This window comes from Gossypium hirsutum, chromosome D12, assembly GCF_007990345.1.
Source record: "Gossypium hirsutum isolate 1008001.06 chromosome D12, Gossypium_hirsutum_v2.1, whole genome shotgun sequence".
Classification (NCBI taxonomy): Eukaryota; Viridiplantae; Streptophyta; class Magnoliopsida; order Malvales; family Malvaceae; genus Gossypium; species Gossypium hirsutum.
The window spans coordinates 50,293,992-50,318,618 of record NC_053448.1 but is presented as its reverse complement, the minus strand read 5'-3'; the positions used below and the strand labels follow the sequence as shown (position 1 = coordinate 50,318,618).

General features: G+C 32.6%; 3 protein-coding genes and 1 long non-coding RNA gene across 5 annotated transcripts; 2 read left to right on the top strand and 2 right to left on the bottom strand.

Moving 5' to 3' along the window:
- Nucleotides 1–950: 950 nt before the first annotated feature.
- LOC107946385 (probable methyltransferase PMT5) lies at nt 951–5,893 on the top strand. 2 transcript variants are annotated; one of them, XM_041106985.1, is made up of 10 exons: nt 952–1,102; nt 1,440–2,449; nt 2,654–2,789; nt 2,999–3,239; nt 3,323–3,548; nt 3,732–3,889; nt 4,013–4,316; nt 4,769–4,901; nt 5,220–5,425; nt 5,558–5,893. In XM_041106985.1, exons 2-9 carry the CDS (start codon nt 1,938–1,940, stop codon nt 5,367–5,369), a joined length of 1,860 nt encoding a protein of 619 aa, XP_040962919.1. In that variant the 5' UTR covers nt 952–1,102; nt 1,440–1,937; the 3' UTR covers nt 5,370–5,425; nt 5,558–5,893. The 2 variants fall into 2 exon arrangements, with proteins under 2 accessions (XP_040962920.1, XP_040962919.1); XM_041106986.1 differs by lacking the exons at nt 4,769–4,901; nt 5,220–5,425; nt 5,558–5,893 and having other exon boundaries at nt 951–1,102; nt 3,732–3,893; nt 4,013–4,216.
- A 4,272-nt stretch (nt 5,894–10,165) lies between these two features.
- Nucleotides 10,166–11,164, bottom strand: LOC107943749 (uncharacterized). Its single transcript, XM_016877544.1, has 3 exons — nt 10,993–11,164; nt 10,691–10,854; nt 10,166–10,573 (listed from the first exon to the last, which is right to left on the bottom strand). The coding sequence occupies exons 1-3, from the start codon at nt 11,162–11,164 to the stop codon at nt 10,166–10,168; spliced, it is 744 nt and encodes a 247-aa protein (XP_016733033.1).
- Nucleotides 11,165–21,006: 9,842 nt separating this feature from the next.
- LOC121224190 (uncharacterized) lies at nt 21,007–22,207 on the bottom strand. The gene is made up of 2 exons (XR_005921770.1): nt 22,121–22,207; nt 21,007–21,263 (listed from the first exon to the last, which is right to left on the bottom strand). It is a non-coding gene; the product is annotated as an uncharacterized lncRNA (long non-coding RNA).
- A 782-nt stretch (nt 22,208–22,989) lies between these two features.
- Nucleotides 22,990–24,430, top strand: LOC121224558 (uncharacterized). Its single transcript, XM_041108018.1, has 3 exons — nt 22,990–23,013; nt 23,185–23,300; nt 24,037–24,430. The coding sequence occupies exons 1-3, from the start codon at nt 22,990–22,992 to the stop codon at nt 24,428–24,430; spliced, it is 534 nt and encodes a 177-aa protein (XP_040963952.1).
- Nucleotides 24,431–24,627: the final 197 nt, after the last annotated feature.

The window sequence follows — 24,627 nt, the reverse complement described above, 5'->3', positions numbered from 1 at the left end:
ATCTAGTTGAACAAACACGGAGTCAATAACCCTTTAAAATTTATAAAATTTTTAGTAGGTAATAAAATTAAATATGAAATTTTACTTTAATCATTTAAGTTATTAAAATAATAAAATATTATTTTAACTCTCGTAAAATTATACAACTTAATTTAAGGATTTAGAAAAAATTTCTAATTTCACTCTTAGAATAATTTTTTATATTATTTTTATATAATTTTTTTAAATTATACTAAGATAAATGCAACTTAACAAATAAATACCTCTAAAATAGTAACAAAATTAATAATAAAACAATAGCTATACAATCTCCAAACTCCAAACAATAACAACAAAATAATAATAATATAATTATAAAATGATAACAAAACAATGACAAAACAGTAAAAAAACAACAAACGTTTTTTTTTTACAAATTTAGATTGAGTTGGGCCAAAACCAAAAAAATTACCTAAGACCTGACCCGTTTAAAAAACGGACTTTATTTTTTTATGCAAATTTATTTTCTAGACCTATATTTTTTATCTAAATACTCTCACTTTTAAGTGGACCTTCGGGCCGGGACACATGTAGTAGTCTAATTTACTACCTCACTTGTGTTTTTTTATTTTATTTTGTTAACCAAAATTTTAAATAAATAAAAAATAACAAATAAAGTTACTTTATGGAGCTTAAAAACTAAAAAAGAATATGAGGATTGCTAATTCTCTTTTACTCAATTTTATGAGTCTTTTTTATAATTGTTTACATTTAAATGAAATTAACTTTTTATAAAGATTAAGGAATATTTTTTATTAATAATTGGATTTTTCACAAATTACTCTTCATTTTATTTCTTTAAAATATTGGTTGAATTAATTAAAATATTTAAAATGTAAAATCCCCTAAACGAAGTGAGGATTACTTCTAGATATTAAGTAAAAAAAAAACCCAAAAACACAATTAAAGTCATTGTCATTATGATTTCTGGTCATTATTTGTCGTTTTTTAAAATAAAAATGGGAGCCTTTTAAGCTTTGGATCTGATTATCTTATTAACCATTCCTCTCTTTCGCTCCGTAGCTCTCTCCAATTGTCAATTTCGAATTTTGATTCTCCACCGGTACGCTCCCACGTAAACTCTAATTGGGTTCTTGTTTTTTCTTTTAATTTTTATTTTCAGTTTTCAATTTACTCCTTTCTCTTTTCTTTTTTCCTGCTTTTTCAATGATCTCAATCTGTTATTGTTTCCTTTTCGAGATCTGACTTACTTTTACCGGATTCCCCAAAATGGAACTATTTACCTTTTATAGGAATTCCGAGTTTTATACATACTAAATGTCTGTTGTAAGCTTTAGAATACTGTTGCTAGATTTAATATCATTTCATCTACCTAACAGACCGTTAAAAGAATCAAATTTTCCTTCTTTTGAATATTGGTTTTGGTGGGTCATTTGCAGGTTGATGCGATTGGCTGCTCACTTGTTGGAAACTGAGGAATTGACATTACTCAAATTTGAGCTAAGATCGGCTCTGTTTGGATTATGTTAAAAGTGTATACTGCTGTAAAGTTTGGTTTCGTTTTGGACCAAGAATTGTGTAATTCTCTTCTCGACAGTTCGATTTTGGAATGAACTATTGATCCTTAATAAAGAATTGAAATTCAGCTTGATTTTTGTAGTTTTTCTTAGTACTGATTACGGTGGATTTAGAGTGAACTTGGGTATTTTCCACTATCGTTTTATCTGTTACTTGTGATGACTGGGGAAAGATCCGTGCGGGCAGGAGTGTAGAGGAGGTGGTTTCAATGCTTATTGGACTTGTCCCCGCACATGATTACTTATATAGAAGCTTATATGTGATAATAGGTTACGGTTTTTGTGGTCCTTGTAGATTTAATCTAAAGGAATTGGTTATTTAGTGGTTTTCCCAAACCTCAATTCTTTAAAGCTTTGGACATGAGAAGCCCTTTGCTCAATAAACTTTCTCTTATTTGCGGCCGTAGACTGCCAGTCAGTTGGTTGGTATTGTGCTTCACTAGCGTGCTTGTGCTGATTGCAGTCTTTGGATCATCGTTTCCTAAGTCATTTGACTATGTAACTGTCACTCCAGTCCCAGAGATTTATTCAAACTATAGAAGGTTAAAGGAGCAAACCGCAGTTGACTATTTTCAGCTGAGAACTGTCTCGTCTGGAGCTGGTCGCCAAGGGGAGCTTGGCTTATGCGGCAAAGAAAGAGAAAATTATGTTCCTTGTTACAATGTAACTGCAAATGTATTATTAGGGTTTAAAGATGGAGAGGAGTTTGATCGGCATTGTGAAGTATCAAGCCAAGGAAAGTTTTGTTTAGTTCGCCCTCCGAAGGATTATAAGATTCCACTCCGTTGGCCAGCTGGTAGGGATGTAATATGGACTGGAAATGTGAAGATAACCAAAGACCAATTCCTTTCTTCTGGAAGCATAACAAAAAAGTAATTATTAAATGCATTTGGATGCTTTCTAAATGTACATAAAGTATCATGCATATCTCCCTCTGTTACAAACTTTACCTTTTATAATTTGCTAGTATCTGTTTTTTTTATACCAGCTTATACATCATCCTTCATTCTTTGTTCTTTATGCCATTAGTAACAGCTTTCTAATTTACATTCATAATCTTTTACCAAATTATCTAGAATGATGTTGCTCGAAGAGAATCAAATTGCTTTTCACTCTCAGGACGGCTTAATCTTTGATGGTGTCAAAGATTATTCTCGCCAGATTGCAGAGATGATGGGACTGGGAAGTGACTCTGAATTTTTTCAAGCTGGTGTAAGTCTTTATTTCATTTCATGATACTAATTTTACCCTTTTGGAGTACCATGAGTTTTGGGAGTTTGGTATTTTGGAATCAAATATTTTCTAATGTTTTAGATTGTCATGTTTACAAATATGAGACAGATACTTTATGTGTATGGTCTTCAAGGGGAAGTAAAACTATCTGCATCACATGGTATTTAATGCTCCTACTTTGGTTACAGGTACGCACTGTTCTTGATATTGGTTGTGGATTTGGAAGTTTTGGAGCTCATTTAGTTTCACTAAAGTTGATGGCTCTTTGTGTTGCTGCATATGAGGCAACCGGAAGCCAAGTTCAAATAGCTCTTGAGAGAGGTCTTCCAGCAATGATTGGCAATTTCATATCGAGACAACTACCATATCCATCATTGTCATTTGACATGGTTCATTGTGCTCAGTGCGGTATTGTTTGGGACAAGAAAGGTACTTTCAGAGTTTTAATAGTATTGCTTCCTATTGTAAAAATTACATATGCTTTACTTTCTAACTATGATTTTATAAAACAGAGGGGATGTTTCTTATAGAATTTGATCGGTTACTCAAGCCTGGAGGTTATTTTGTTATAACCTCACCTATAAGTAAGCCACCTGGGCGTGCAACAAGTTCGAAGAAAAGAAGCATGTTAACCCCACTGGCACAATTCACTGAAAAGATTTGTTGGAGTCTTATTGCGCAACAAGATGAGACATTCATCTGGCAGAAAACTGCTGATGCTCATTGCTATTCTTCTCTGTGAGTATATGCAGAAAATGTTCACTCTTTTCAAAGTGAATCTTTCTTCAATTTCGTTATAAACAACTCATTAAAACCATTTTTTGGTTGCTCTACCCTTTTACTTTGATTTTGTTGTATTTGTTCCCCTTAACAATCTGACCTGTGCTGATGTTTTGCTAACTTAATGTTTCTTGAATATAGCAAGAAAAATGAAGTACCCCTATGCAAAGAAGGATATGATACTCCCTATTATCAAACCTTGATGCCATGTATTATTGGAGCTTCCAGCAAACGCTGGATTCCTATTCAGAACAAGTCTTCTAGCCCAGATTTGAGCTCTGTGGAGCTTGAAGTTCATGGAAAGTATTGTTCCACCCCAAATTAATTTTCTCTCCCTGCACCCATGTTTTCATTCTGCACTTAGGGTTGTTGTATGCAATCCACAGCTCATGCAGTATATTGATTTAAGTTAATGGCTGCAGGTGTCAGTCCAGAAGATTTCTTTGAAGACTTGCAAGTTTGGAAATTAGCTTTAAAAAACTATTGGTCTTTGCTTACACCATTAATTTTCTCTGACCATCCCAAGAGGCCAGGCGATGAAGACCCATTGCCTCCATTTAATATGGTACGCAATGTGATGGACATGAATGCTCATTATGGGGGTTTAAATGCTGCATTCCTGGAGGAAATGAAATCAGTGTGGGTGATGAATGTTGTACCCGTTAGGGCACGCAATACACTTCCTCTCATTCTTGACCGAGGCTTTCCTGGTGTTTTTCATGACTGGTTAGTTTCTTAAAACTTCACGAAAGTAATTTGTTTAAATTGGTAGTTAAAAGCTGGAGGTGGAGTGCAAATTTTAACTTCTTTGTTCTCTGTGTTTATATCTTCCCAGGTTTTTAGAAGTGCACTTTCTCATTTTGTTTCAAGATTAAGTTAATATTTAAGTTTGTAATAATAATGGTTCTGTTAATATATTTTGCTTTAGTTAGATTCATTCTTAAACTGAATATTACTGTTTAATTTTTCTATATACGAGAATCTTCAGTTGGCTGAAGTTTGAACTATATTTGACTGCTAATGAAATTTACATTTTTAATCTGCATATGGAATTTTCTCTCTTGAGCTCCTGTTGAACATTCGAAAGTTCCTTTACTCTGTTTTTTTCATAATAACATGCAGCTGTGGATCATTCTATCAACCATATTAACAATATCTAATATATCTGATCTGTTCAGGTGTGAACCCTTCCCAACATATCCTCGAACATACGACTTGCTTCATGCGAATGGGCTCCTCTCACATCTTACTTCAGAGAGGTGTAGTTTGGTGGAGTTATTTGTAGAGATGGATCGAATTCTCCGCCCTGAGGTATTTAGTTTTTCTGGGTGTCTACTTCATATTCAATGCAGTCCCTTTTTCTCTCATTCTTTTTTTGTGCAGGAATTGCCCCCTAAGACCTCTTAATTGTTTGTTAGATTGAAGGAAAAACTATCATTTTATACTCAACATCCTCATCCTCCCCAACGTGCTCCCTTCCCAAAAAACCAACAATAATTCTAATCAATGCCCTATAATGCCATATCATTTGATATGCTGTAAAATATGCTATATTAATGAATAGTTTGTGAAATAGTTATTACTTGATCAACTGTGTATCGGAAGTTACGAGGTTGTGTTTGTTCGCAGGGCTGGGTTGTGCTCTCTGATAAACTAGGAGCTATAGAACTAGCACGTGCACATGCTACACAAGTAAGATGGGGTGCAAGGGTGATTGATGTTCAGAATGGTAATGATCAGCGGCTGCTTGTTTGTCAGAAACCGTTTGTGAAAAAATGATTGATGTAGCACCAGAAGGTCTCAGGACCAGGGCTGTCAAATTTGTTTTTGAACGGGTAATTCTCAAACTAATCCAACAAAACACCTTCTAGGAATCACGCGTACATAAATTTTAAAAGTAAAATATCACACATATTGGTGACCCTTAAATTAGTCGATAGAACTGATGATGATGTTACTTTGGGCAGGGGATGATGTATGGGCAGCATTGGGGATGCAAGAAACGCTGAAGAATGAGCATGGTGGGAGGGGAGGGCTGTTAGTGTAGATCAGAAATGGTTTGTTGAAGTAGGTCCAAGTTTTTTACTGTTTCCTTTTACCTTTTCTTTTCATGCAAGGCATTTGTAGCAATTCATCATTCTTTCATTCTTCTTTTTAACTTACCTTAACAGGTTTGAGTTTGTTTATTTCTATATTATTTGATATTTGAACTCATTGTATTTAACCATCATTGCTTTGCAATGCCCTCGAAATGTCATAATTACAAATATATCAAAGGAAGCTCTCTCCCTCCCTCTTTTATATATATATATATAGTTTTAGTGCCACTATGTGATATTATGAAATAATAATATATTCAAAATTTGAAATCTTAATACTAGTGAACAGTCAGTTATTAAATTATGAATATTATTTTATAATAAAATTTATTAATTAATTTGATAATTTTTAATTAAGTATTTATGAATATATATAAATATATATTTTCGATTTAGGTATTATAAAGGTGATATTTATAAAATAAAAGTATATAACTTTTTTAAACCTAAACTAGTGGAGTATATATTTCTTTTACAATCATAATTATAAAATTTGTTATTATCTTCTGCTATCAACCATTTACTAATATTTTATTTATAATTTTTTTTACTTATGCATTATAAATTATTTATTGCTATATTATGAAGTTGTTTACCTCTGTATTGTTATTTATTTCCAAAATGGTATCATATACTACTCATTCATAATCGTTTATCATTAAAATTATTAAATTTATATATCATCAATCATTTATTAAGAATTTAATTGTCTAGAGGTACATAAGTTGAAAACTATTATAAAGTAACATAATTATAAAAAAAATATTCAACTAATCTCTAAATTTCACATTTATCAACTTAAAAAAATAACTTACTTGTTAGTGGTGTATTTGTAGAGAATTTGTTACAAATATTTTTGGAGAACCAGAAAAAGATGTTGGGAGAAATAGAAAGAAAAAAAAACATTTGGATAGAAAATAAGAGAAGAGTGGTTGTCCATTTATATACACAAAATTAGAAGGACTAAATTGCATAATATTTTAAACTTTCATTCAAAGATAAATAATTAACCCATACTTACCTACCTCAATTATTTACATATTGCATGCTTCAATAATTTCTTTACTTCTGCATACAAGTATATTTTGTTGAAACAAAGACAACAACAAATCAAACAAATGAAAACATCAAGAGCATAAGCTCTCGAACAGCAAGCAGAAAAGAAAAGAAAACAGAACAGAAAACTCAAAAGCAAAAATGTAACTGAATGGAATGCTATTACTTTTCATTTCATTTGAAAATATAAGAGTTACAAAATTAGAATGTCAGTTACCTAAACTTGTAACTGCTCCCACCTATTTTGGCAAGTTGCCAACTAAAGTAATACAAAAGAAAGCTAAACAATTTTTAGCCATTACATCCATCAATTCAAATCTTAACAACTCTAAAAGTCTAGTTACATTTAGCTTGGATGGCATTACAAAATGAACAAAAAGTAAACAAAATAATTAAGCTACTTCTGGTCCTGCTTGAATGCTGGTCTGCTGCAGCTGCTGGTTTGCATCATGGCCTTCTGTTGCATTGCAGTCCATGCTCAACACTCCTCCTTGGACTGTAGGCAACAAACACCAACCAAATCTCTAAGAAATTCAAACCTCATAGTACCAAGAGGCTTTGTTAAAATGTCAGCCAATTGGTCTTGTAAGCTACAATGTGCAAGACTTACATCCTTTGATTGCACTGCCTCTCGAACAAAGTAGAATTTAAGCTTAAAATGTTTTGTTTTACCAGGAAAACAGGATTTTTGGAGATAGCTATTGCTGACTAATTATCAACCATAATCTCAGTAGGTTCAAGTTGTTCCTCATTCAAATCACACAACAATTTCCTAAGCCAGATTGCTTGGCTTACTGCTCCAGCTGCTGCTATGTAATCAGCTTCAGCAGTTGATTGAGCAACTGTTTGTTGTTTTTTAGAGCTCCAACAGAAAGCTCCCGAACCAAGTGTAAAAAGGTAGCCTGAGGTACTTATCATGTCATCAATCGAACCTCCCCAGTCACTGTCTGAGTAGCCAGTTAATTTTAGCTCACTCCCTAACTTGAACAACACACCAAACTTTAAAGTTCCTTTGACATACATGAGTATCCTCTTTGTTGCCTTTAAGTGTGATGTATTGCAACTATGCATGAAACGAGATAACAAACTGACCGAATGCATAAGATCAGGTCTAATTATTGTTAAGTAAAGCAAACATCCAATTAGACTTCTGTACTCCCTTTCATCCACTTTTTCTTCATTTCCAAAGTTGCTCAATTTCTGTCCTATAACCAAAGGTGTACTCACTGGCTTGCAATTTTCCATGTGGAATTTAGTGAGTATTTTCAAGGAAAATGCATGTTGGCTGATGAAAATGCCCTGATCAATCTGACTCACTTTCATACCAAGGAAATAACTCATAATTCCCAAGTCTGTCATATCGAACATGACTTGCATTTTCTCCTTGAACTCTTGAATCAGTTCAATTTTGCTTACAGTCACCAGTAGATCATCCACATATATTGACACAATCAACAGTGTCTCATCTTTGGACTTTCTCACAAACAGAGTTGGCTCACTCAAACTTTTCTCAAATTTGGGTTTAGACAGATATTCATCAATTCTATTTTACCAGGCTCGAGGAGCGTATTTCAATCCATAAAGTGCCTTCTTCAGCCTATAAATATTGTCCTCATTTCCTTGAACTTTAAATCCATCAGGCTGTTCAACATAAATTTCCTCTTTAAGAAAGCCATTCAGGAAAGCTAACTTGACATCAAACTGATGAACCTTCCACTATTTCTGTGCAACCAAGGCAAACAGGAGCTTTATGATGTCTAATCTTGCTACTGGAGCAAATGTTTCCTCAAAGTCAATTCCAAATGGTTGGCTATACCCTTTCACCACAAGCCTTGCCTTGTGCTTGTTCAGAAAGCCATCTGCATTGAACTTGGCCTTGTAAACCCACTTGACACCAATAACTTTCTTCTGATCAGGTCTGTCCACTAGATCCCAAGTGTCATTCTTGTGGATCATGTCAATTTCAGCCTCCATGGCCTTCATCCAACTCTTGCTTCTAGCTGCTTCTTCATAGCTTGAGGGTTCAACAATGGCTACATTGCATCTCTGGTAGATATCAGCAATAGACTTGGTCCCTCTCACAGGAGCATCATCAATATTGGCATTACTGACCTCACTTTCTGCCAATTCCAGATTGTTGTCATCTTTCTCGTCTTCAAACTAACTTGTGTCTGAACCTTCAAGTCTCCAAAACCTTGTTTCATCAAATTTAAAATCCCTACTTACCAAAATTTTCTTGGTCGAGGGATCAAATATCCTGTAGCCTTTTTTACAGCCACTGTAGCCAACAAATATGCCTGGTACAGAACTTTTCTCAAGTTTGGTTATCCTTTCTGCTGGTACAAGAACATAACACATGCAGCCAAACACTTTTAAGTGAGAAACAATAGGTTTTAGACCATACCATGCTTCAAAAGGGGTCTTGTCCTACACAGCATGTGTTGGCAGCCTATTCAGCAAGTATACCGATGTGTTGACACCTTCAGCTCAAAAAATGCCTGGAAGTCTGCTTTGAAACAACAAGCACTTGGTCATGTTCATCACAGTTCTGTTCTTTCTCTCACTCACTCTATTTTGTTGAGGAGTGTACACTGTGGTTAGCTGATGATGGATTCCAGCCTGCTCACATAGCTTCTGAAATCTTTCAGACAAGTATTCTGAACCATTGTCTGTCCTAAAGGCCTTAATCTTGCTGCCTGTTTGATTTTCTGCCCAAGCCTTAAACTTTGCAAACATTGCAAACACCTCTGACTTTTGTTTCATAAAATAGACCTAGTACAATCTGGTCAGATCATCAATAAACAATATAAAATACTTACTGCCATTCAATGAAGGTGTCTTTATTGGTCCACAGACATCTGAATGCACCAGTTCAAGTCTGTCTCGAGCTCTCCATGCTTGGTTAGCTGGAAAAGGTAATCTTGCCTGTTTACTAAGCTGACACACCTCACAAACTGATTCACTTGCATTAACCTTAACCATGTCCTCTGTCATGCTCATTTTGTGCAGCAAATCAAGTGACCTGAGATTAACATGGCCAAACCTCTTATGCTAAAGATCAGTATTGTCAACTGAACTTGAATAGGCACTTTTCTCAAGCTGACTCACATCCAGCATGAAACATTTGTCTGCCATAAGTGCTGAGACAATCTCCCTACCATGAGCATCACTTATAACACAAGAATCATTCTTAAAAACTAGTGAATAACCTTTCTTAACCAACTGGCCTACACTGAGCAAATTTTGGTCTATTTCTGGCACATAAAGGACATCAGAAATAACCTTGTTACCTGAATCGGTGTTGATTACAACATCACCTCTGCCCCTAGCTTCAATCAGATTTCCATTGCCTATCCTGACCTTCGAGACATAGCTCCTGTCAAGATTCTTGAACAAACTCTCATCAACAACCATGTGGTGTTAGCAACCACTGTCCACAAGCCAACTACACTTGTTGTTGATTGCAAAACATGAAGCAGTGAATACATGCTCCTCCTGAGCCTGTATATCTTCAGCAGTCTTGGCTTGAATTGGCTGAACTTGAGCCTTTTCATGATTTCTACAAATTTTCTCATGATGGCCATACTGCTTACAACTCTTACATTGAATGTCTGGTCTGGTCCAGCAAAATTTCTCCAAGTGATTGGTATTTTTGTAGTGAATGCATGGTGGAAACCTCCTTCTGCCTACTTCTTTATTTGCTTCTTTCTTTGCTTTGTCCCTTCTTTCAAACCAAGGTTTCTTAGCTTTCTGATTTGAGCTAGAACCTTCTCTGGCTTTTGCTTGAAAGGCTCCCTCAGGATTCTCCTCCTGTCTGCTAGCCCTCCTCTGCTCGAGTGCATAGAGAGAATTAACCAATTCAAATAAGGAAATGGTTGTGAGGTCCCTCGAGTCCTCCAGTGAGGAGATTTTTTATTCAAACCTCTTTGGAAGAGTGGTAATCACCTTCTTAACCATTCTGCTATCGCTGAAATCCTCTCCTAGGAGTCTTATGTTATTTACAGTAGCCATGATTCTATCAGAATACTGTTTAATAGTTTCTGACTCCTTCATTTTTAAATTTTCAAACTCTTTTCTCAGGTTGATGACTTGTTGCTGCCTGGTCTTGTCTGATCCCATAAACTTCTCTTTCAGCTTGTCCTATGCCTACTTAGGTGAGTCACAGGCCATGATGCGAGTGAAGATCACATCAAACACTCCATTCTACAGACAAGTCATAGCTTTGTGCTTCTTGGCTCATTCCTCACCATGTTGCCTTATCTGAGCAATGGTAGGATTTTCTCTTAGTGGAGGTGGCTCGACATCACTTTCAACTGCACTCCAGAGGTCAATTGCTTGGAGATAAGTCTTCATCTTGACTACCCAAATGTGGTAGTTATCTCCGGCAAAAATTGGTGGTAGTGGAGGAGCAAAACTCATGCTGTTGGAATTGATTTTACAAACACAATTCTAAGTTTTTTTTAAAACTGAAACTTAAACAACAGAGGTCCTCAAAGATAAGAGGCTCTGATTACCATTTTTTGAAACAAAGACAGCAGCAAATCAAACAAATGAAAACACCAAGAGCATAAGCTCTCGAACAGCAAGCAGAAAAGAAAAGAAAACAGAACAGAAAACTCAAAAGCAAAAATGTAACTGAATGGAATGCTATTACTTTTCATTTTATTTGAAAATATAAGAGTTACAAAATTAGAATGTCAGTTACCTAAACTTGTAACTGCTCCCACCTATTTTGGCAAGTTGCCAACTAAAGTAATACAAAAGAAAGCTGGACAATTTTTAGCCATTACATCCATCAATTCAAATCTTAACAACTCTAAAAGTCTAGTTACATTTAGCTTGGATGGCATTACAAAATGAACAAAAAGTAAACAAAATAATTAAGCTGCTTCTGGTCCAGCTTGAATGCTGGTCAGCTGCAGCTGCTGGTCTGCATCATGGCCTTCTGTTGCATTGCAGTCCATGCTCAACATATTTTTTCTGCTTCTTTCATGCATGCTTGTTCACGGGTTCATTATTTCTTTGCTCTGCTACATGCAAACAAAACACTACATTTTCTTGCTTTCATGCATGCTGCCACGGGTTCTATATTTTCCTTTCTTTCTTACATTTTTCCTTCATGAATACTCATGGGTTCCTTCTTCTGATACGTTGATGATGCTGCTTCATGAAAACAACATAAGAGAACAGTGAAGTCAGCACCTCCAGAGACCAACATCAATTTTTTTTGTCTATTTCCTAATTAATCCACAGCTAATTAAATCACCAAACTTGTATATTAGGAAAAAAAACCTGATTTCGAAGGACATCCTACGTTTGGGTTGAAATTGAGTGAAACTGAGAGAGTTTTGGGTCAGATGGTGTCAGGATTTTGATCAGGGGGCTGCTTGACTGATAATTCAAAAAATAACATTTACCTCTCGCATGCAAAGCGAGCGCTCCACCATTTGAGCTACAACCCCTGTTGACTACGAAGTGAAAAAGCTATTTAAACTTGATTTTTTTTTCTTTAAAATGCTTTGTGTGGACAACTTATTAGATTGATAAATCATACCTAGCAGAAAGAATAGACATTCAAGTCGAAATAAAGGGAAATTTTATACTACCAACATAAAACATATAGTCAAATAAAAAGGTTTAGGCAAAAGGATTTCTTAATTATCAACTCAAAAATTTATAATTACTACAAACAGTACCGGATACCACTATAAGTACAAGACATTGGATAAAGAGTAAAAAACTGTAGCAATTGGTTCATATAATCATGCTACTTGATCTCAATTCTCATTTATTTTTTCATTCCTTTGGGTGTTCTTAGTGTTGTTAATTGAATCCAAAATTACTAGATTTTGGGTTTTAATAGTTTCCCTATAAGCTTAATATTTTTATAATACTGCTCGTTTGTCTCTTTATATTATCTTTTTCAACCTTCTAACTTTACAATCTTTTTAAATACCCTTCTAATTTAGTCTATGATCACAAACTCTAGGGTTTTTTTTTCTTCTTTATTTTTCATACAAACAATATACGTGTATTCATTCACTCGAGCCTTGATCATCAATTTGTTTCTATAGCAATGTTCTCTGCATAGCCATTGAAATTTACTGATTGGAATCAAACAATGTTGAGCTCCCGGCCCCTTCAACTGTCAATGCTGACGATGTAAATTTGAGTTTTTTTTTTGAAGGGCTGCGCGTTTGAGTCCATCACATGTTTATTATTATTTGGCTTCCGAGAAAAGGAGGGAACATTTTGAAGGGAGTTGAAACATGTAATTGCAGGTATTCAATGCCTTCAAAAAAGCTTTGCAGAGAAAGATTTCAAGGTCTAATCACCACCAAAATGACATTAAATTGACACCTTGTTTTTCCAGTTCGTCTACCAAAATGACTTCTTCAATGTTATCTTCAACAAGAAATAGTTAGAAAAATTGCTTTTATGGGAACTTTAAGGTATATTCTCAATAGGTAAAGATGGAAATTGATTATAAAATTATGTTTTCATATTCTACTCCATTAGACCTTTATAACAATATATCATATGCTCAAAATGGTTGAGTGATAAATAAGAAATTGGTACTCAAAGTAAGCTACTTGGAAATATTGTTGAGGAAAAGTAAAGGTTTAGATCACACATTCGTTAAATACCAAGTGTGAGATATGTTTAAATATGTGAACTCTCTTAAAAAGTAATTGATTGACTAAACTTGTAATCATGCCTCGCGACCTGCACCCGCACGACATAGACGGCGCAAAATGTCTAAACCGGTCGAGTCCAAATGGACTTGCAGATAATTCCCAACACAAATTTATTTTTCCTAGCAAACATAATCTACTTATATATGGACAGTTTTTGAAATACTCTGATATTTCTCTTACCGAAATTTTGTTGCTCTCAAAACTCTTCCTTTTTCTTTTCGTATTTTCAAATATTTCAGTGATAGAAAAATACATTGTTCGTTCGTTGATTGTTATAAAGGTGCTACTACTTTGATCACTGCTGTTGTATCTTGGGAGACATTCGACCAACGTTGCTCCAAGTACCATAAGAGCGGTCAAATCTGTCTTAAGGAAACTGTGTTTCACAGGCCTCAACGTTTCGTAAAATCACTATTCTTTCTTCTTTATTTCAACTATATTACAATTTTGTTTCATTTTCATATTTCACAATTTAATTATATATGGTTCCATTTACATTTTATTTATATAAATATTTATTTATTTATGTTTATCTATTTTGTTTCGTTAACGTGTGTTTTGTTTAACAATTATTTCCCATATCCATAGTATGTTATGCAAACTACATATTTTGTTCAACATAACATGATTTTCAGACAGAATTCTGAAGACTTTCATAACTATTGCACTTTTGACATGTTTTTGTTTAATCTTGTTGATAACTTGATGATTACCCGTACTTTGATTGTTTTATAAGTATATTTTTGATGTTGTCAACACTGTCGAAAATATGTTATCAAGAAAATTTAGCTTCCACCCGACTGCAGAGTTAGAAATTCAATTTATAAGTATATTTTTTCAAAGTATTTGGCACCACCAACATGACACATCAACAATAGAGTTAAAAATTTAATTTTTTAGTGGAACCATTTAAAATAACGTGTCACCTATATGCTAGAAAAATACTACAAAATTTGAAAAAAATTGAGAGGCTTTAAGCAAATTTATCTTTTTCTAATGAAGCCAAATAATTTGGCACCACCAAACTCCAATACTCTACTCTTGCCTATTCCAACACCTTTTTCTTATTTGTTTTTCATTTTTTCCTTTTTCTGATTTTATTATTTGTCTCTCCCTTTTCATTTTTTTTGTTTTTTCTTTATTTACTTTTTCAGTTTTTTTTTATTTTATAATATTTTAAATGTATATTTTAAAATTTTTAAATATAATTTTTTTTAAATTATTTTTAAAGATATTCGAAATTTTTAAAATTATATTTAAAATTTTTAAAAATAATATTTTACTCGGTGCAGCCATTTAAAATTTTTAAAAAAATTAAATATTATTTTTAAAAAATTTTAAATATAATTTTTTTTAAAACGTTTAAATATCTCTAAAAAATAATTATTTAAAAAATTATATTTAAAATTTTTAAAATATATATTTAAAATATTATAAAAACAAATAATAAATTCAAAAAGTCATATATTTAAATAATATATTTTAAATATTTTATAATATTAAAAAATATTTAAAATTTAAAAAATAATATTATAAAACAAATAATAAACAAAGAAATGACAAAGAAATAAAAAAAATTGAAAAAGTAAATAAAGAAAAACAAAGAAAAACGTAAAAGCACAACCGAATAATAAAATCAGAAATAAATAAATAAATAAATAAAAACAAATAAAAAAATCAGGAAAAGAGTGTTGGAATAGGTAAAACAGAATAAAGGTATTGGAATTTGGTAGCACAAAATTATCTGACTCCAAAAAAAAAAAAAAGATAAATTTGCTTAAAGGATGTCATTTTTATAAAAATTACAGTATTTCTTTAATAATTTATATAGGTAACGTCATTTTACATTATTTCACCAACATGTCATATCAACAATCTGAATAAAATTTAATTTTTTAGTTAAGTCATAAACATTTCACCACTTATATAAATATTAAAGAAATACCGTAATTTTAAAAAAAATAAAATTTTAAGTAATTTTACCTTTTTCTGACACCACCAAATTTCAACATACTAGCCTGTTATGCCTGTTGAAACAGCCTAATTTTTATTTTTTTCATTCGTTACTTTTTCTGATTTTTCTCATTTCTTTGTCCTTTTTCATTCTCTTTTGTTTTTTCTTTTAAGTATTTTATTTATTTGTTTATTACTGATTTTATAAAATTTAAAATATAATTTTTTAATATTATAAAATATTTAAAATATATTATTTTTAAAGATAAAATTTATTGTTTGTTTTATAAATTTTAAAATGTATATTTTAAATATTTTTAACATTTTAAATTTTATAAAACAAATAATAAATTTTAACTTTAAAAATAATATATTTTAAATGTTTTATAATATTAAAAAATATTTAAAATGAAAATTATATTTAAATTTTTTAAAAAATAATATTATAAAACATTTAAAATATACACATCAAATTTTATAAAACTAATAATAAAAAATAAAATAAAGGACAAATAAAAAAACTTAAAAAGTAAATAAATAAATAACTTAAAAAGAAAGAATAAAAAAAGGTAACGAATAAAAAAAATTTAGACTGTTTCAATAGGGAGAATGTTAGAATCTGATAACACCAAATTATTTGACTCCAAAAAAAAAGTAAAAATACTTAAAACTCTCTCCCCAGTTTTTTAAAAAATATAATATTTATTTAATATTTATATAAATAGTGCTATTCTAAATGACTCTACCACCAAAATATTAATTTTTTATACAAATAACTGATGTGGCATATTAATTGACTAAAAAAATAAGTTATTTAAGTAATTAATTTTTTTTAGGGTTTAATTTATAAAAAAGCCGCAGGAGATTTGAAAAAAACCCAGAAACAGCAGAGAAAAACTTAGGGCTTCTCGCTCTCATGAAAACTCTATTCCTGCCGTAGCGTATATGTTTTCTTTCGGCCTGAGGTTTACCCAAAGCTAAAAAAGAATGACAGGAAAAAAATGAAAAGTGACGAGAGAGAATCGGCTAAGTACAACAAGGGAGGAAGAGAGACCAATGAAACACACACATTTGGTTCAATATACCGTTGAAGAGCTGAGCTAATTAATTACAGTTTGCTCCTTCCCCACTTGGTTCTGTTTCTTGTCACATCACTCTCAAATTTCAAATTTTTGCTTTCCTTTTAAGTAATTTACTGACAAATGTGTAAAAATTATTAAAAAATCCAAAAAATATATATATAAAGTCCATAGAAATTAAAAATAATAATACAAAATCCATGTGAACTGTGATGTGTGTTTTAATGTCTAAAAAAATAATATTTTTATTAGAGAAACAATTCCAGCTCTTTTTAAAAAATTAGTTTAATTTAACTTAAAAAAAACAAATAAAGATCAATTTTATTATTACTATATATTTTTAATGTAAATGTTAGAAATTTTTTTTAAAAATATCTAACAATATAAAGAATAAAATAAGCTAAAATTTTGAACCATAGAGAGAAATGGATACCATTGTCTACTTAAAAACAAGTGATTTAAATATATTATTTATAATTTTTAAATTGAATATTGTTTGATTGATGATTAGACTTGTGTTAACATATTAAATTGGATCAGACCTGATAAATAGATGATATTTTGGGGTGTTTTACAAAAATAATAAAAAAATAAAAAATATTAAAATAGTATTTTTTTTATTTATCAAAATGGTACCAAAAAAACCAAAAAGTAGAAAATGGGATGCCACGCAATTTACCAAAAAAAGCTTTTTTTTTAAATTACTGAAATGAACCCGGTATTTTATTATTTATCGAAATGGGTCTTTTCCGGCGAATCGCGTCCACGTCAGCGCGATGTCAGGGGACGTGCCAGGAAATTGCAGCTACGTCAGCGTGCTTTGCTGACGTGGCAACAAATCGCGTCCACGAGGGGGCGATTTGTTGCCACGTCAGCAAAAGCGTTGACGTGGCCGCGATTTCTCCCCCCCCCCAACAGTCCAAAAAAAACTATAAATACCCCCACCCCTTTTTTTTTCACAAACTAATCCTCTCTCAAATTTCCTCTAAATTTCTTCTCAATTTTGGTGTTGAGAGGAAGTATTGCAAATAATTAAATAAGATATTTCGAAAGAAGGTGGAAAAGAAGACTAAAGCATATTGACGATAAAGTTTTAAAAAAATAAATTGAGAGAAATTTACAAAAAAATTAGAGTCAAAATTTTAAAGGGTCAAAAAGTTCTTTCATAATTATTCATAGTGGTTTAAAAATAAGAATTACAAAATTAGCAATTAATAAAAATAATGAAATAAATTTTAATTATAATGACATTAATGATTAAAAACGGATGATAAAAATTTTCTATTGGTGATGGTTAATAGCAAAAAAGAATTCTTTTTAAGGAAAAGAAAAAAGAAAAAGAAAAGCATTCAAACAATAGGTAAAAAGATCAACAAGAAAGTACAAATTGAACGAACTTTCGATTATTGACCTGATCATGGCTCGGGTTGTCTAGCTTGGGTCGAAGGTCCGCCCAAAAAATAGTAGGATTTGAATAAAAATAGAAATTCGAAAAATGTGTTTGAATAAAAAATGAGGCCTATTTTCTAAATGGATCGAGCTTCGGGTAAAAGTTTTTGGCTAGGGCCCGACCCAAATAATTTAATTATTTTTTAATAAAAATTATCTTGTTGTTCCTAGTGTTTTGGTGCTGTTATTTTTCTGCTGTTTTTGTTGTTATTTTTGCTATTGTTTTTGTTATTTGTACTGGCCAATTTACCAACAAAAGCTTAATTTTTTATAATTTTTTATAAAACCGCGGCCACGTCAGCGCGCTTTGCTGACGTGGCAACAAATCGCCCCATCGTGGACGCGATTTGTTGCCACTTTAGCAAAGCGCGCTGACATGGACGCGATTTCCTGGCACGTCTCCTGACATCGCGCTGACGTGGACGCGATTTGCCGGAAAATGGCCCATTCCAGTAAATAATAAAATATTGGGCCCATTTCGGTAAATTTATAAAAAAAATTAAGCTTTTATTGGTAAATTGGCGGCCACAGGCGGCACCACTCTATTATATACCAGCTTCAATCCAGCTGAAGGAGAAGAAGAAGAAGGAGGAGGAGGTTGTGCTGGAAAAAGAGAGAAAGAGAAGAAAAAAAATAGAAAAAATAAGGTTTTTTTAAAAATAATGGATTATCTTGTTATTATGTTTTTTGTATAATTTTTATTATTTTTTGTTGTTTATTTAGTTATTATTGTTAGTTATTAAAATTAATAAAAACTCAAATTGATAGTTTTAGTTAGTATTATTATTGTTAGTTTTTAGGGTTTAGTTATTAATAATTATTGTTACTTAGTATTATTATTAGTAAAAAACTAATATTATTATGGTTAGTTATTAATTAGTAAAAACCCTAATTATTATTTTAGTTAGTATGATTGTTAGTTTTTACATTATATTATTGTTAGTTATTATTTTTAGTAAAACTCTAATTATTATTGTTAGTTAGTATTATTTTGAGTAAAAAACTATTATTATTGTTATTGTGTTAGTTATTAGGATTAGTGGTTAAACGTTGTTCATGTACAAAATGATAACTAAAAAAGTATGAGCTTAAGAATGAAAAAATTGCATATTAAAGCATTAATTTTTTATTTAAGTAATTTATTTACTGTTCGAGATTGTTTTTTGAGATTTTGTTTATTTTTTGACAGATTGAATATTGAAGATGGATGATAAGTGTTGGATATATATTTGAATGTCGGCAACAAATAGAAATGAGATTTAATAGAAATGTCTCGTTGGATGATATGAAGGGAAGGGTTAATGCAAAAATTGTTAGACATTGTGGGAGAAGGATATCAAAAATTTTCTATAAGTTTCCAGTTTCGACAAATCCGATCAAATTCACCGAAATGGAACTTGTAGACGACGAAGACGTGGAGACAATGGTCGCTTTTTACTGTGGGAATGAGAGTGACAATAATGCACCGATTCACTTATTTGCTGAGTTAGCCGATATGGAGTAAAATGAAGATGTCAATGCATATGGTGAAGAACACGGAGCTCAAGAACCGTGGATGGTGGCTCCAATATCGTACGTTGATAGTGAATCGACTATAGGTAGGATCGGTATCGATCTAAATATTACACTCGATATTGATGTGATTGGTGGTGAAGAAGAAGGTGGTAGCGATCATTGTGATGAAGAGGTCGATAGTGACGATGATCCCGATGTGGACGATGTACCTGATGATATTGACGATGAAGATGTCAATAACGATGGAAACATTAACGCTTCTTCGGTCGGGAACCAAATGCGACGTATTTTGATACACAATAATCCTGGGCCACACATGTCGCTCATAGACCCCGACGCAGCGCATGTAGCTGAGTTCTCGGAGTACCCTGAAATAGTTCCTCCTCACCAATTTGCCGTAAATTCTCATTATGAGGAGTTATTCGTAGGCCAGAGATTCGAAAGTAAAGAGGAGTGCGTACTTGCTATTAAACGGTATATCATGAACATTCAGTGGATTATAAAGTCGCGGTGTCTAAACTGACAATATATATTAGGGAGTGTTGGAAGGCAGCGGAAGGCTGCAATTGGCGGGTACTGTAACACCCCTAACCGTATCCGTCACCAGATTAGGGTTACGAGGCATTACCGAACAAGATACAGTTCAACACAATCATTTATCTCTTTTCATACACCAAAGAATAACGATACATTTATAACATTAGTAACATTATATTATGGTCGTACATACCTTTGATGTCATTATATTATACACATATGACCATTTCAATGAAATCATTCAATCATAAACTATATACGCTCAATACAAATCAACTTATCATTTAATCGACTAATCCAATAAATTTATAAAAGCTAAATTCAAACTTGTATTGCTCACTTAACTATCATTACCCGAATTTGTATGTATCTTATTCATAAATTTTAAATCTACCTTGAAATCATTTATATATATCATTTAAAAGACCAAAAACATACATATTTATCTATTACAAGTTTGCGCATATGAATACACCATTTTAGCCATATCAAAAAAAAAATCATACAATTCATATCATTTTACAAAAATAAAATCGAATATTAAGTCCACTTGCATGAGCAAATCGTACCTTTATTAAATACTCCACATTCCTAATTTATTTCATAACAAATTGACATCCATAAATAACCTCATAATTTGTACAAGATTTAGCCATTAAATCATAAGTCAAAATATGCCATTTCCGGGTTCACTTAATTACTAAATTACATAACAATACCTTAACAAAGCATATCAAACAAGATTCACATATATTTACTTATAGATAAACCATAGCCGAAACACTAAGACTAAAACCAAACATATCACACATATCATATATATATATAACACATAACCAAGATTAATTAAGCTTGAATATCATTTACCTCGTTACCGAAGCACATGACTAAAACACCATAATATATATATACACCATGGCCAATTCAGAGATTAACATATTATACCAAACTCACTTCACTTATATGCTTTAACTAAGCTCACATATGCCGAATTATTTACCACATTCTTAACAAAACATATCAAACATAATTCACATAAATAAATATGCCATAGCTGAAATACCAAAATCAACATATCTATCACTTGATCAAAAGTATAAAAACCATGCTTAACAAAATAAATGAGCCATTTTTGCATGGCTCATATTTACATACCCAAAAAATCAAACATATTAACTAGACTATACATGCCATAAGTTTAAATTCAAACTTAGTAAAATACCGAAAACAGTCGATAGTGTGATAGACTTCTCTGACGATTCCCGTGCTCTTAACCAAGTTCCAAATCTATAAAATTGAAAGCGATTACACACAGTAAGCTATTAAAGCTTAGTAAGCCATAAGCAAATAAACATTTAATCATTTACATAAATTAAGCTAGACAATTAGTAATAAATCATTATAATTTCACATATAATTCAATTTATCAATTTATATATATCAAAACTTATATAATTTGTAATAACTTTCCTCTTTACCGAATAATCAATTGAACATTAATATATCCAATCATCACTTTCCTCAATGCACATATACATCAAAGGCCGAATACATATATATTCAAATATGCAATCACATAATTCATATTTCACATAACTTCATATCATCAATTCAAGTATACAACTTACCTTATTTTCAAATAAGTAATCAACTATCACATACCTGGTCACTTAGCCTGATTTATACATTCGTACACAACTTATCTTTGCCCGTTGAACCATTCAGAATTAAAAAGATACTCGGATAGTCGAAAGACTCGTACAATGCCAACGTCCCAGACGTGGTCTTACATGTAATCACATATCGATGCCACTGTCCCAGATAGGGTCTTACACGAATCAAATACGATGCCAATGTCCCAGACATGGTCTTACACGTAAACACAAGTCGATGCCAACGTCCCAAACGTGGTCTTACACGATAACACATATCGGAAATCCTATGTCATGACATATGTATCCTATCTATTCCTAAGGTTCGTACGGGCTCTCGGACAACGTATCTCGATCGAATCAAACACGAAATAAAACTTCCTGGCTTATCACACATTCGGCCAATACACATATATATCCACAAAATTCAATTCAACAAATAACATATATATATTTGCAAATTCAACAACATTTATATGCTAATAGACTTACCTCGGATGTCGTCGACTGTTAAATCGGCTACTCGACCACTTTTGTATTTCCCCGATCCAAATTCGATTTCTTTAATTCTTGATCTTGAATTAATCTTCAAAATGGACGAATGTTTCAAGCTTTCAAACCTTGTTTTTTTTTTCTACATTCGGTGAAGAAAGATGAACATAAAATGGTGGCTTTTAATGTTTTGTTTTATTATAACATATATTATTATATTATATTATTTTAACTTTTATTTTTTTATATATATAAAAATCACATATCATTATTATGCCATCCACTACCTATTATTATTGGCTAAATTACAACATAAGGCCTCAAACTTATAAAGACAACAATAATTAGGCACTTTCTTAATTAACCATCAAATTTTCATTTTACGCGATTAAGCCCTTTTTTTAAAATTAAGCTTACAAACATAAAATTAATTCACGAAACTTTCACATATGTAAATTCACACATAATTAACACAGAAAATAATATTAAAATATTTTTCAGACTCGAATTTGTGGTCCCAAAACCACTGTTCTGATTAGGGTCAAAATCGGGCTGTTACAGGTACGAGCTGCATTCATTCAAAGTTCGCAGATGTGAGAGATACAAAAATTTGTTAGTCCTCACATGCACATCAACATGTATGACAAGATCATGGAAAACTTGATTCAAAAATTATCTGTACGTGTATCATGCCAATGGTGAAGGACATGCCGACCATTAAAGTTTCGGTAATGATTGTCGAAATGCAAGTACGATTCCAGTATCGAGTATCATAACGAAAGGCGTGGATATCTAAACAGATGGCAATGGAGCAATTGTATGGGGATTATGATTCGTCGTATAACGAGCTATAAGGATAGATAGCAGCTATGCGGGAGAACGTATCAGGGACTGTAATTGAGTTACAGAAAAGACCTTATTACGGCCCGGACGACTAGTTACAGCCGGGAAAAAGAATTTTCCATCGGATGTTCTGGACGTTTGATCCATATGTGCGGGCATTTCCCTACTGCAAGCCACTTGTGCAGGTGGATGAGACCTAGCTATATGGAAAATATACACAGATCCTACTTCTTGCGGTTGCTCAAGAAGGCAATAGAAACGTGCTCCTGATAGCATTTGCCATCGTAGATAAGGAGAACTTGGAATCTTGGGAATTCTTCCTCACTAACCTGCGAAGGTATGTTATGAACAACGATAATATTTGCATCATCTCCGATAGAGGGAAAGGTTTAATTGTAACAATTAGGTATTCCAATGTGCCATTGAGATCCGTTTACTGCATCTGTCACATTGCGTCTAACTTCCATAAAGATTATAAGAATGTAGACTGGAAGAGACAAGTCGTGGCAATGGGTAAATGGTAACCTTATCTTTTCAATATAAGTTGTAATATTTTATGTTATCGAGTTACTGGAATTTATCTTTTCTTAATACATATACAGCGTATGAGTTAGAGCCACGTATTTTCCGCCAAAGAATGATTCGACTTGAGAGTGACATGGAGGGGCAAACAAACACATCTGACAATTCTTGGGTACAATGGAGTCGTGGCAATAGGCTCAAAGTTTTGACGAGGGCTTTTGTTATGGTTAAATGACCACAAACTTAGTGAAGGGGGTCAACGTTGTATTGTTGAAAACATGTCATCTTCCGATTGCATCTGTCTTCTCTGCTACATTCTACAGGTTGGCTACCTTAATGCCAAGAATGGGTCAGCAACAAGTCGACTAGATTGAGCCATGATACGTGTTTGTCAAAGATGTCAGAGATGCAATGGTTGCAAACCGTCGGATGGCGAGGTCGATTATTGTAGAAATATATTCACGATGTCTAGAAACGTTTCGAGTTAATGAGACCATCAATCGTCGACCCGGTATACTACCTAGGTCCTATGGAGTTGATCTCCGGAACAGACGGTGCGAGTGCAGGAGGTTCGAAACACTTCATTATCCATGTGCGCATGTCGTGGCGGCGTGTGCTAAAGTGAACCTTAATGTTGAACAATATGTCGATGATGTGTACACGCTCGAGCGCACATTGCGTGTCTTGGAAAATGAGTTCCCCCGCCTGCCTAACCTGTTTACGTGGGAGGTGCCTTCGACGACTTTCGAGATTTTCCCAAATAGAGGGCTACGTAGGAATCCAAGAGGTCGTCCGCAATCAACCAGAATCTATAATGAAATGGACATTAGAGAGAAATCTGACAGTAAGCGTTGTGGATTATGCAGGTTAAGTGGTCATAATCGGAATAAATGCCATCAGCGAAACTATCATGTTAGACAGTCGTCAGGATCAGGTCGGAATTGAGCTAATGCTGTAAAATTGTTATGTGTAATGTTGCAATGTTGTTTTAACACCCATTAACTTAAATTTAGCGTATGCTTATGCTTAAATTGTATCCAATTTAAGTTATAAAAAGTATAATTCATTTCGAATAATTAAAATTATATCCAAAATGGAGCCATTTAACCTTAAATTCAGCTTTAATATAATGCAAAAAGGGA

Excerpts from the sequence above, each read along its gene's own strand:
- LOC107946385 (XM_041106985.1), top strand. The coding sequence starts at position 1,938 with ATGAGAAGCCCTTTGCTCAATAAACTTTCTCTTATTTGCGGCCGTAGA. Across the intron at positions 2,790-2,998 it reads CTGAATTTTTTCAAGCTGGT|GTACGCACTGTTCTTGATAT; the intron begins GTAAGTCTTTAT and ends CTTTGGTTACAG. Across the intron at positions 3,890-4,012 it reads TGTGGAGCTTGAAGTTCATG|GTGTCAGTCCAGAAGATTTC; the intron begins GAAAGTATTGTT and ends TAATGGCTGCAG.
- LOC121224558 (XM_041108018.1), top strand. The coding sequence starts at position 22,990 with ATGCGGGAGAACGTATCAGGGACT. Across the intron at positions 23,014-23,184 it reads GGGAGAACGTATCAGGGACT|ATCCTACTTCTTGCGGTTGC; the intron begins GTAATTGAGTTA and ends AAATATACACAG. Across the intron at positions 23,301-24,036 it reads TTCCTCACTAACCTGCGAAG|ACGGTGCGAGTGCAGGAGGT; the intron begins GTATGTTATGAA and ends TCTCCGGAACAG.
- LOC107943749 (XM_016877544.1), bottom strand. The coding sequence starts at position 11,164 with ATGAGTTTTGCTCCTCCACTACCACCAATTTTTGCCGGAGATAACTAC. Across the intron at positions 10,855-10,992 it reads TGCTCAGATAAGGCAACATG|ACAAGACCAGGCAGCAACAA; the intron begins GTGAGGAATGAG and ends TTATGGGATCAG. Across the intron at positions 10,574-10,690 it reads ATAGCAGAATGGTTAAGAAG|AGGAGGGCTAGCAGACAGGA; the intron begins GTGATTACCACT and ends GCACTCGAGCAG.